The 13,981-nt window shown below is 39.6% G+C and overlaps 1 protein-coding gene across 1 annotated transcript in view; it reads right to left on the reverse strand.

The window, feature by feature from the left end:
- LOC134060204 (voltage-gated potassium channel subunit beta-3-like) overlaps nt 1-13,981 on the reverse strand; it is a 143,698-nt gene that overhangs the window by 68,548 nt on the left and 61,169 nt on the right. The window contains exon 10 of the mRNA XM_062516834.1: nt 10,625-10,745. Within this exon, the coding sequence (XP_062372818.1) occupies nt 10,625-10,745 (121 nt within the window). The remainder of the gene's footprint in view (nt 1-10,624; nt 10,746-13,981) is intronic.

A 13,981-nucleotide genomic window follows, 5' to 3' on the forward strand; every position in this document is an offset into this window, starting at 1 on the left:
TAATGTTTTAGCTTTAAACTGTCTACCTTCACACTATCAGCTTTCTTTAAACTATGCAACCACCATGTTTACCCTAGCTACACCTTAGTAACTATATCTACATTATCTACTGTATCTATACATTTTTGCATTTTCATGCACTCGTAATTTCCCTGGAATTACATTCTCTAGTTATCGATATTATTCTTCTTCTAACGCTTTTTGTGCGTGCAATTCAGCTTCAACCGTTTAACGTAGAAACTTCATTCAAACTGCGCTGCGTAGGTCTTACTTAGGTGACTTCAGCTATGTTTTTTTCAACTTTGAAAACTTTATCGTTGAATTTATATTAATTTTTTAAAACATTTTTTCTCCCATAGACTTAACATTGGATTATGACATCATAATAGGGCAATTAGAATCTTATGCCAGGTGGCCAGCCCCACCTGCAGCAGCTCTCTCTCTCTCTCAGGCTTTAAGCATACAATCTCATTAAGACTACAGATCCTGTTTCACTACTTCCTCTGTCCACAACTGTTTCAAAATAAAAGTCCTCGCTGCAATAATACACTATTAAATCATATAACCATTGAAAATACTCAACTATTTAACTGTTCAACCATTCCAACTGTCAGTTATCATCAACTATGCCTCCAGTCAACTACATGAAACCTCCACGTACCTAGCAACCAACATAGCAACCATTAAAATTAAGCTTTTATGACAGTTTCCATAGCAACCAACATGATTATACTACAGTAACTTCTTTATTTCTGATAGTGGCCATCATGGATACCCTAGCAACAAATGTTTCAAAATAAAAGTCCTCATTAGCAAGTTAGCTAGTTAGCATGGTTAGCATAGTTAGCATTATTAGCATAATTAGCATTTTTAGCATAACTGCTAGAAATCATTAGCTAAGTTAGCTAATCAACCTGGTTAGCATTGTTAGCATAGTTAGCATTTTTAGCATAACTGCTAGAAATCATCAACTAAGTTAGCTAATCAACCTCTTTAGCATAGTTAGCATGGTAAACATTGTTAGCATAGTTAGCTAATCTGGTAATCAGGTTAGCTAATTAAATTTTAAACTGTTTATCTTCGCACTATCAACTTTCAAAAACTATGAAACTACCATGTCTACCCTAGCAACACCTTAGTAACCATATCTACATGATTTATCTGTACATTTTTGCATTTTCATGCACTCGTAATTTCCTTGGAATTACATTCTCTAGTTATTATTCTTCTTCTAACGCAGCCAATTCAGCTTCAACCTCTTAACGTAGAAACACCATTCAAATTTTGTCGCGTAGGTCTTACTTACGCGATGTGGGCTTTGTATTTTTCAACTTTGTAACTTTTATACTTTTTAAACTATTAGTTAAAAACTATTACAATTTCCCCCATAGACTTAACATTGCTCATTATGACATCACGGCAGCAATTAGAATCTTACTCCAGCTGATCAGCCACCTGGGCACCAACTGTCAGTTTCTCTCAGGCTAGAGCATACAATCTCATACAAGTGCATACAATCTCTCTGAAGACTACATATTCTGTTCCCCTGTATCCTCTGCGCACAACAGTATCAAAATAAGTCCTCCTAATTCCATCCAACTTTATATCCATTCATCTTCTTCAAACCATTCACTCATCCACCCATTCTAAACAGTCTGCCTATCAACATCAATTAGACGCTCTACATTCAACTTTTAAACAATCTACTTTGTCTCAGACTGGCTCTCTTGAGACTAGCCAGTTAAATTGATTACACCTGTATCTGTATCCACTACTCTCAGTAGAGAGCTGTGTCTCTCCATTCTACAAGAATATAAGGCACATTCCATCCAACTTTCTATCCATTCATCTTCTTCAGACCATTCACTCATCCACCCATTAAACTGTCTATCAACATCTATGAAACAATCTGTCAACATCCATTAAACTCTCTGTCTATCAACATTAATTAGACTATCTACATTCAACTTTTAAATTATTTACTCTGTCTCAGGCTTTAAGAGTACACTCTGGGTCTCTTAAGACTAGCCAGTTAAATTGATTACACCTGTGTCAACTACTCTCAGAGAGCTGTATCAGAACAAGAATATAAGGCACATTCCATCCAACCTTCTATCCATTCATCTTCTTCAGACCATTCACTCATCCACCCATTAAACTGTCAATCAATATCTATTAAACAATCTGCCTATCAACATCCATTAAACATTTTGTCTATCAACATTAATTAGACTATATACAACTTTTAAAGTATTTACTGTGGGTCCCTCTCAAGCAGCGTTTATATGTCCTCCCTCACTCCTCGATCCTCAATGATCTACATAAAGAAAGATAGAAGAAGGGCTAGACTATCCCATTGTTGCCGCTCCATCATTCTTTATGTAGATCATTAAGACTACAGATCCTGTTTCACTACTTCCTCTGTCCACAACTGTTTCAAAATAAAGGTCCTCACTGCAATAATACACTATTAAATCATTTAACCACTGAAACTACTCAACTATTGAACTGTTCAACCATTCCAACTGTCAGTTATCATCCACTATGCCTCCAGTCAACTACATGAAACCTCCATGTACCTAGCAACCAACATAGCAACCATTAAAATTAAGTGTTTATGACCGTTTCCGTAGCAACCAACATGATTATACTGCTGTAACTTCTTGTTTCCTGATAGTGGCCACCATGGATACCCTAGCAACAAATGTTTCAAAATAAAAGTCCTCACTAGCAAGTTAGCATGGTTAGCATAGTTAGCATTGTTAGCATTTTTAGCATAACTGCAAAAAATCATAAACTAAGTAAGCTAATCAACCTGGTTAGCATTGTTAGCAAATTTAGCATTGTTAGCATTTTTAGCATTACTGCTAGAAATCATCGGTTAAGTTAGCTAATCAACCTGGTTAGCATTTTTAGTAAAGTTAGCATTGCTAGCATAATAAACATTTTTAGCGTAACTGCTAGAAATCATTAGCTAAGTTAGCTAATCAACATTTTAACATGAATAGAAATCATTTGTTAAGTTAGAACTGGAACGTTTCATCTTTAAACTGTCTACCTTCACACTATCAACTCTCTGTAAACTATGCAACCACCATGTTTACCCTAGCTACACCTTAGTAACCATATCTACATTATCTATCTATTTTTGCATTTTCATGCACTGGTAATTCCTTGGAATTGCATTTCTAGTTGTGTTGTGTTGTCTCTTTTTGTGTTGTGTTGTGTGATTTGCCGTTGTGTTGTGCACTTCGGGGCCGAGGTTTCTCTAATTGTGTTGTGTTGTCTTATTTGTGTTGTGTTGTCTCTTTTTGTGTTGTGTTGTGTGATTTGCCGTTGTGTTGTGCACTTCGGGGCCGTGTTTTCTCTTTTTGTGTTGTGTTGTCTCTTTTTGTGTTGTGTTGTGTGATTTGCCGTTGTGTTGTGCACTTCGGGGCCGTGTTTTCTCTTTTTGTGTTGTGTTGTCTCTTTTTGTGTTGTGTTGTCTCTTTTTGTGTTGTGTTGTGTGATTTGCCATTGTGTTGTGCACTTCGAGGCCGTTTTTTCTCTTCTTTGTGTTGTGTTGTCTCTTTTTGTGTTGTGTTGTGCACTTTGGGGCCGTGATTTCTCTCTTTGTGTTGTGTTGTCTTATTTGTGTTGTGTTGTCTTATTTGTGTTGTGTTTTGCACTTCAGGGCCACCGTAGACGTCTCTATCATTTCAACGATAGCCAATAAAAAGATTGGTATAAATGTTAGAATATTCATGAATCGTTTTGCATGAATCTTTTATGGGATATTGTGGGACGACAATGGGAGGAGTGTGGTGCTCGTGCATGCACGCACGTACAATTCAACTCAGGTTGGTATTTATAAACAGCCGCTTGCGTAAACTTGTGCGCCCGCGGTATTATAAATCAGAATATTTTTGTGCGTACGCAAATTGCAAGGTTTGTGCGTACGCAATGTTTTAGGGTGGAATCTACGCAGACCTTTATAAATGAGGCCCCAGATTTCGACTGCCAGTGTGAACTAAGCCTCACAGACTTAATTGATTTCAGGTGCTAAGTGTGAGTGTGTGAGGCCACATGGGCTCAGATAGGTATTTTGGGATTGGAACAGCACTTCACGAGATCACATGTACCTTGGCAATGTTTACTAACAAAGACGTTGCTAATAAAGCACCATGCACGTGTGTGTCGTGTGTGCTGTTGTTTACCTTCATTTCCGGATTTTTCTATGATCTCCGCGGTAAACGTCACAACACTTTGAACTGTGGGTAATTCCCTTAGGTTAAGTCTGCACCGATGCAGACTCACGGAAAGGGCTCGGTAAGTGTGTACTCAAACCCTTACGCCCGTCGTAATTCGACATTAGGACAGCCCTAAGCCCTTATGAATTTCGCGAGAACGTGCCCCAAAGTCTGTGAGTCCCTGAGTCCGGACATTGGGATTGGGCCATTGTGTCGTATAGAGTCGCATGCACGAGTGTAAAAAAGTTCAGGCTCATTTTTTTTTTGCTTTAAAGGGATAATAATAATAAAGGGAGTGAAATGCACTTTAGATCAATTTTTCGGACTATTGTGAGTACATACGTTGAGTTGACACCAAAATCATGTCATTCGGATGTATTTTGAGAAAGTTCGAGTTCACCGTTTTTAGCCAAAACTCGTTAGCCTGGAAGTGACCGGGGCAAGTCCTTTCGCCGCTACAAAACGCTATTTTTATACCTCTTCTACTGTTCCAACCAACACTACACTTACGTGGTAGTGAGTAGAGGGTCCCTAAAGCCAAACCGAAGTATCCCCACGTCTTTATGTGGTCGGATAGAGAGTCCAGAATGAATTTAATCGAGTCAGTACCTTTCCGGAAATGTCGCTGCTGCAGCTAGCAACGCGTTAACAACATTTTAACTAGAATGCATTTCCCCAGTGGGAAAGTGCGAAGTGTGCTTGCTCCGATGCGCCGCGACAGCGCCCCGGCACGAGACGCGACCGCTCGCCCTCAGGTCAAAGCGCCAAAGTTTGGCCAAGACGCGAAGCCACTTCGAGTTTGCCGGTGTTGCCCTCGATTGCCGAATTCTTACACTGACGTGACGGGTTGCCTAGGTTCACCAGTGGTATGTCCCAGAGCACCTCCAATGTAAAAATGTAGATGTCATCCCAAACACGTAAAGAGATATGAGCCAAAATGCATTTTTGGTAATTGCGATGCCCCCTAGAGGCCAAATTACACCAAATTTACCGAGACTACTTTGGATGGTGTCCAAAATCATCCCGCCAAATATGGTCTTGACACCTCAAAGCGTTTCCGAGATTTGACCTCACTTCCTGTTTGGAGGCTTCGCCATCGAATTTGATTGGCTGCCACGGGCGAACACTTTGATGTATGGAAATGAAATGTACACCTCTAAGGTCTGTAGACCTTATGTTGAATTAAGAATGAGTTGTTCACGTGTAGCCAGCATGAAACACGTAACCACTGAAGGAAGGAGGGAGCCTAAGGAACTAGGCATGTTTCTAGAACAATATACGAGTAATGTTAGGAGTATAGCTATTCTGTTTTGCGGGAACATCCGCAGTTTACTCACTGTTGAATAAGTTGCAATGTGTTATAGCCTCAAATGGATGGTAAAATAAACAGGACGACTCACCTGTTCAAATGATGTAATAGGATAAAATTTGGTTTTGATATGTCAAAGCAACCTGGCTGTTACTGGTTAACGTTTCTGAATATGAAATCGATTTTGGATTGGTTGCATGTGATAAAAGCTGTGCCATTTCCTGTCCAGACAGCATTCATATTCAGAAATACTGTACACACGGCAACAAAGACACACACACACACACACAAACAACTCTTTCAAACAGAAACGTCAGTCCGTTACATCTGCCTCTTGTCCACAAACTGCATGTTGCTGAGTAGACCAGCAACGAAGACTTTCACATAAACACACACACACACACTTACACACACACATACACACCACCCCCTCAAACCTTCTTTGATCTATAAATAACCCCAGCATTAAAAAACTGCAATGTGTCAAATCTTATTATACAACAATTGGGTTCTATGAAGCTGTTTCTTTGTTTCTGATTGGCCGAGAGACGTTCCATGAGTTGAAATATCCCACGATAATCCACTCGGACTTTTCACAGCTAATAATAAATCACTCCGTGATACAATGTAAAATTGTCAAGTGTAAAACGAACAGTCACGTTGCATCCAAGCTGAAATACAGACGCTCAGAACATAGAATATGACGGAGGTGGATATGACGGAGGTGGATATTAGCTAGTTGTTGCCTGCGCCACTCGGCCTCCGGCCTCGAGGCTATGGCCGAACAACAGCCGTGGGAATATCTAGCAACAACCCACTCCCACTCGTGCTATATTGCTTAAATATGTATATACTGTATGGGCAATTCCATGCAAAACTGTCAAGTCCATAACCCCAAACAGCATCATACTATGATGTGGATGATGATTTCTTAAAAGTTTACCATTTCGCTCTTCTTGTTTGTACAACATATTCGATGACATTGTTAACATAATCATTTGCATTATATAAATGTAACCCCCTTTTCCACTCTTATGTCTCAACATATACTGGAGTCACATTCATAAACATAAACAGGATCCTAGGTTCTCAATTTGCTGGACTCACTGTCTACCATAAAGTTGAAGAATAGTAATAACAGAAGAAAAGGTAAGAAGATGTTGATGGCGTGATTAACTAGTGTGGTGCCTCCACTGAAGAATTTCTATACCACTGCCCTGATGGAAATATGTAAATCCTCAGAAATGTCAAGTGACTACAGTTACTTCTACCTGCTTTGATATCTTTTCATAAAAAAAATGTGGCCATAATAATTATATTGCAATTATATAAATTAAAGTTTTCTTTGCAGCACAAACAACAATAGGCTACAGTTTACTTTACTTCAGGGCGTAATGTTAACAACTTCGTTAACATTAAGTTTGTTTGTTTGTTGTTCTGTATTGACAGCAGACGGCAGAATGCAGGTGCATGCAATGGATATGTTTTTAAAGAGAGTGCATTCACTTCCACATGAACCTCGGAATGTGCCGCACCAGAACAAAGACACTGAATGCTATGCTTTCTATCGTGCGTGTGGCTCGTTTTTCAGATTTGCTTGCTAAATTTTAAAAAGCTACACAATTTAACAGAGTCGCTCATTCTAGCCTGCAAATGGTTAAAGTGATGCTAGGGCCAGATGCTGCATAAGAAATGGGAAAACTCCACTGACCAGTTGGCCTTGCCAGCTGATCGCTAACGTGAGATACGTGGATGATGAGATTTCAGATAATTTTATTTGGCTAAACAACTGGACAATGCTACCGGAGATGAGATGTTCAGGGTAACAGAATTGTTGCCTGCTTTACAAACCATGAGCGTACAGGGGAGCTACATCAGGTGCAGAACTGAAGTGTTGAATTAGCTTCCACTATTAAAGTAGCTACAACAGATGTGGGAGACGGACCAGTCATCTAAAATGAATTGTACGCGTCGCGAACGGAACGCTTCAGTTACGTATCCAGTATAGCTTTCCAGTTAAGTTAGCAGGGATATGCGTAGTTTGCACTGACGGGGCAGCATCGATGACAGGTCAAGTCAAGCTTCATAACGAAAGCCAAGCAGAAAAATCCTGCCGGAAAACTCTTAACTGTAAAAAAAAAAAAAATGATGCCCCAGACCTTGCTTTGAATCAAGTCGTAAAAATAGTTCATTATAGCCTATGTTAAGTCACGTCCCCTTCAAACACAATTACCCTATCCTCTTCAATGAAATGGGTATCCAAAATATCACATATGTTAAAGGCCGTATTGCAAGGTTTATTTTCCAACAAATTTGCCTTATTAGCTTGTTGGTACTACTCATCTAAACTGTTATCCATTGTAGGCCTATTTGATGTTGCTGGGTGTCACAAAACGGAATATAATACGCAAAAGTATACTATTTTACAGAGGTTAGCAATGATTCTTCTTTCCCCCTCAATGCACTCTATAGCGTCACGTTGGGGACCACCGAACAAGCCCCCTTGAGATTGACATGAGAGAGGAGTAAAGAGAAACGGGCAAGACAGTGTTCAGCAGTAAAAAGTGCAGATTATAGATAGATACATAGATATATACAGATATCCTAGATAGATATATAGACATAGAGATATATCACGTCACATTTTGCTGGTTGGGGGTGGCCTGACCAGCGATCACGCAGTCCACCACAGTTTACATGGAATAGCACTGCCTAGCCTACCACACAAGCACCTACCATACACAGCTTACTTTCTCCCTCTCTTGGTAAGCCATACCCTGACGGTGTCAATGACAATCAATCAGGAGGAGTAGTTATTGAAAATAATCACGCTTTAGACATGACTAGCCTACTTGGCAGCAGCTTGCAACAGGGGGATTCATAGGTGGCACATAGACCATACAGCTAGCATGAATGCAAATATTTTTAGATCTTCTGACTAAGGTTACTGTACTTATTCAAACGACAATAGCACCACTGTCACTGGATATAAAGCAAATGTTGACTTTCACTCGTGCTTCACTGACTGTAAAACAGTGTCATAATAGTATCTATATGCACTGCCTGATGTAGACTAGCTTGACTTGCTAGCTCAATGAGTTGCGAAACGATATCGGCAACACGTACCACTCGTTCCATATTAAACTTAGGCCACAGTTAACATAGTTTGGCTTCCCAGGCTACTTGGACCATGCATTTCATTACTTTTCACTGCCTTCACGTCTGCCAGGCTCCAAACTGTCTTCATAACAGCAGTTGCAATTCAGTATAAAAACAGCCTCGGTAAAGTTAAAACCAACTAGCGATGCTAGTCGCGATTAGCATTTGAACTGCAGTTAGTTAACCTACCCTCATAACTAGACCTCTCAAATACCGAAAAATGCATTAAAATAACATTGGGCTACGTTGTTATTTTTGTTAAACCTTAGGGTGGCTATGATATAAATGGTGTAACGAAATCTGAAGTGTAAATGTACAAACTTTATGAAAGTGTAAGCCACAACCTTTTCCTACAGGAATACATGGAAAACATAGCCTCCATACGAGACCTCCCCAAATTCAGAAACATTTATTAAATTGAAATGGACAACGACGTTATCTTTGGTAAACTCTTAGGTAGCTGTGATATAAATTATGTGACGAAATTCGAAGTCTAAATATACACACTTACTGTTGAAAGTGTAACTGCGATTTCCATAGGAATACATTCTAATTAAAATCCTCGTTGCCTCACGCACACCGCTCTACTTCCGGTATTTCGCTGACAATTGTCGGGGTGTCACATGATCCACATGATGGGAGAGATTTACCCAGAATGCTCAGGTCAATACAAATCATCCAAAACACACCGTCACTGAGAAACATCGTGTGATTGTCCACTATATATAGCAACTGAACACTGAGTAGTTCTAACAGCGATTAAGTCCGTACTTGTCCTCCGGGGCCATGGCATTGCTAAGATCTAACAATCTCAGGATGAGATACCGATGCCGACAATCCTAGTGTTGACTGTTCAATAGAAGCGTGTCTCTGTCGTCCAATCAGTAAATACGTATGTGTGGAATTGCTGTACCAATGTAATGTGACAGTGTGTCAGTCTATGTACTACTGTGGCAATTGCCCATGTGTCTTTTACAAGATTGGCCATAATTGATTTTTTTTTTTTTTTTTTAAATATCAACATTGTATCTTAACTCACTCTGAAATGTCCTTTTGGCATTACCTAAGCAATTTAAGATGAGCTATTCCGTGAAATAGTATACATTCACCAACACACACGTTTTTGCTAATTATAGAGCCATCGACAGACCGAATAACACCAAATTTATTGAGGATGCTTTGGATGGGGTCTCAAGTCATCCCACCAAATATGGCTTTCATACGTCACAGCATTTCCTGTGCTTGCAGCAAGCACACTAATAACATTTCCGGAAAGGTAAGGACTCGATTAAATTCATTCAGTCAAGCAGAGTCCCTTGACGTTAGATAAGGTTACTTGTCCATGACCTGGCAGTTCCATGGCAAGCCGTTTTAATATTCAAATGTATCATGCATAGAAGCAATGAGATATTGATAGTAAATTGAATGTAACAGTTCAATCTCATGTTCAAATATTTCTTGTCAATAGTAAGAAAAAGCAATTCATTCATTTTATTATAAAAACAAAGTACTGGTTCAGGCACTATTTTAGCATCAGCACCATTTTAAAAGTATCGATTTAACACCGATAGATTTAGAGATGAGTGTAGCAATGAGGTTTTTTTTAGACAGAAATAGACTTGAAGAATAGGCAATGTACCATTTGAATCATTTAAATCGGCAAAAGGTGAAGCAATTAGCCTAAGTTTTCTGCTTGCGCTCCTAAAACGCAACTGCCCTGACCCCAGAAAATTTCAGACTAACAGATAAAATGAATGAATCAATGATTTTATAATAAAGTTTGATGGTCATGCAAATTATGGTCATGAGTTTACCGGCAGAAATAACAAAACAGGAGAACGCTGAGAGATTACTTGGCAGGTATGGGGTGTGTGTGTGTGTGTGTGTGTGTGTGTGTGTGTGTGTGTGTGTGTGTGTGTAACTGTACCTATCTTATGGTATAGCTCAGGGAGCTGCACCTCAACCTTGTCCCTCTGAAAGTAGTGATACTCTGCCTGCTCGCACACTGGAGGGATGAGATTAAACTGCCTCGCCACAGAGTAGGCCTCCTGTAGAGAGAGAGAGAGGGGGGGGAGTTAGAGATAAAGAGAAAGCAGCAGAGTATCAGTCCCTCAACCTACCATCACTCCCCCATCCCAGACCCATCCACTCTCCATACATGAGTGCACACATCACATTGCTTAGGCAATATTGTAACCTTTACAGTCATACAGTTCATTACAGTCATTCGTTCTTCCTAGGCTTCTTCTTATTATTATTCCGCTGATAATTTTTTCCGTACGCAATTTCTCTTCAACTGTTTAACTTAGAAACTTCATTCAAACTTTGTAACGTAGGTCTTCTAATGGACCAGATTGGTATGACTTTTCAACTTTGTAACTTTTATACTTTTTGAACTATTAAATAAAAACTATTTAAAATTTCCCCATAGACTTAACATTGTGATTATGACATCATAATAGGGCAATTAGAATCTTATGCCAGGTGGTCAGCCCCACCTGCAGCAGCTCTCTCTCTCTCAGGCTTTAAGCATACAATAGGCTCTGTGCACAAACGTTTTAAGTACTGCCGTTAGATTTCCGGTCTGTTCGAACCTGCAGCTATTGCTATGGTAATTCGTGTCTACACGGACCCAGTTGAGTGTTTGCACCTAGCGAATCAACACGTTACGATAAAGAAGGATTTGAGCACGTTGAAATTTTAATTTTTGGGAAAACAAGATATTCCGTGTCTTAGTGAATATTTAAGGAACAGAATAAAACAGAAGATGCCGTTTCAATATAGTTAACGCTCCACCGGATGTCAAACGGCAGTACTAAGTGACTTTAGTGCACCGAGCCCATCTCTCTGTGAAGACTACACGTCCTGTTAAACTGTTTCCTCTGTCCTCAACTGTTTCAAAATAAAAGTCCTCACTGCAATAATACACTATTAAATCATTTAACCATTGAAACTACTCAACTATTTAACTGTTCAACCATTCCAACTGTCAGTTATCATCAACTTTGCCTCCAGTCAACTATATGAAACCTCCATATACCTAGCAACCAACATAGCAACCATTTAAATTAAGCATTTATGACAGTTTCCACAGCAACTAATATGATTATACCACAGTAACTTCTTCATTTCTTATAGTGGCCACCATGGATCCCTAGCAACAAATGTTTCAAAATAAAAGTCCTCACTAGCCAGTTAGCTAGTAAGCATGGTTAGCATAGACATTTTCAGCATAACTGCTAGAAATCATTAGCTAAGTTAGCTATTCAACCTGGTTAGCATTGTTAACATAGTTAGCATTGCTAGCATAGTTAGCATTTTTAACATAACTGCTAGAAATCATCAACTAAGTTAGCTAATCAACCTGGTTAGCATTGTTAACATAGTTAGTACTTTTAACATTACTGTTAGAAATCATCAGCTAAGTTAGCTAATCAACCTGGTTAGCATTGTTAATATAGTTAGCATTGCTAACATAGTTAACATTTTTGCCATAACTTCTAGAAATCATTAGTTAAGTTAGCTGATCAACCTAGTTAGCATTGTTAACATAGTTAGCATTGTCAGCATTTTTACCATAACTGTTAGAAATCATAAGCTAAGTAAACCAATCAACCTGATTATCATTGTTAGCGTAACATACCTGTAAGAAATCATTAGTTAAAGGTTGGGTACGGAATTCGCAAAACGGCCGGCATATTTTGAACATATACAACCTCAAGTCCCCATGGACGCACACACATTCATGCACGAAAGAGAATTCAGATGCCCAGGCTAAATGAAATGCCAACCTGGCGTCTACAGCACTATGAGCCCTAGTCTCCATACAATCGCTCACATCAACTCCAAACTCCAAAGGGTTGTAGGTAATAGTTCCACAAATCAGACAAGGTAGATGATTTTATAGCCTACATTATGGTAAAAGCACCTTAGTCTACCAGCCCTTTCGTTCAGAAATTCTAAAACAACGATGCATTTTAATACACCAAAATAACATTTGATATTCCTTACATTTTTCAGTAGCCATAGGTGTTTATATTTGAACAGAATCTGGTTTGGTTCTTACCAGGGCGTTTATCTTCTGAAATATCCGAGTTTAGTACTGGCCCGTTGGTTCGCCTATTCCACTGTAGCTCCAAGCGGTTAAGTTTCGGTTTCATGTTTACAACACTCTTCGAGTCAGGTAAAATGTTATTTTTGCTACATAGCGTATTTATTGCATGGGTGATTGAGTTTCCGTAGGTATCCGCTGCCTTCGTTTGTATAGAAATGAAGTGACATACAACTAGAGGGGAACATTATGGGACGTGCTGCAGGCCTAGTTAGTTTCGTTTCAGCTCTGACTCGCGGTCAACAGCTTGAAAGGGTCGCGCGCGCGCGCGGGGGGGAGGAGGAAGAGGAGGAAGAGGAAGACCGTTAGATTGACGAATGAGCTGTAAAATGATGGTATGGGGTTTAGAATACTATTGGCTGGAGTTTTTCGAGCCCTGCCCGTTCCGCAGATGATTGACGTGTTTAATTTCCATTTCAGTGCTTCCAACTCGGTGGCTGTAAGTGGGTTAGGAATAGGATTTCAAGTGTTTTTGCAAAAATGGCCAAAAAAGCTAATTCCATACCCTGCATTGGTAGACTTCTGAGGGTCCTGACATTTAAAACAAGATACTGAGAACTTTGGAAATGCACAGGAAGTTTATTAAAAAAAGACTGTTTACAAGCAGTACCTTCATAGAATCTCTCCGCTGGGCGCCATCTTGTAATCAAGTCGCGATAAACCGACTGACGAGCATGAACGAACAGGAAGGACGGGAACATATTGCAAAAGTAATTCCATAGGAAATATATAGTTATACTGTCTACATGAGCATGATGAGTAACAAAGCTCAAAATGTTTGCAATATGTCCCCCTGTCTTTCCCGTTCGTTTGTGTTCGTCAGTCGACTTATCGCGACTTCACCACAAGATGGCGCCCAGCGGAGAGATTCTATGAAGGTACTGCTTGAATAAACAGTCTTTTTAAATAAACTTCCTGTGCACTTCCAAAGTTCTAAGTATCTCGTTTTAAATGTCAGGACCCTCAGAAGTCTACCAATGCAGTGTGGAGTTAATTGGAACCTTTTTAATGGTTTAAAAATAGCGATTTAGCTGCATAGGCTACGTGATGCCCAATCTAATAGATTCAAGCCTACTGCAAGCTAGGCTGAAAACGGCGGAGTTCGGAATGCTGGGGGGTGAGCGAAGGTCCGTCTTCAACACGTGTGAGTACACCTTAACATGTTTCGGTACA

This window comes from Sardina pilchardus, chromosome 16, assembly GCF_963854185.1.
Source record: "Sardina pilchardus chromosome 16, fSarPil1.1, whole genome shotgun sequence".
NCBI classification, from domain to species: Eukaryota; Metazoa; Chordata; class Actinopteri; order Clupeiformes; family Clupeidae; genus Sardina; species Sardina pilchardus.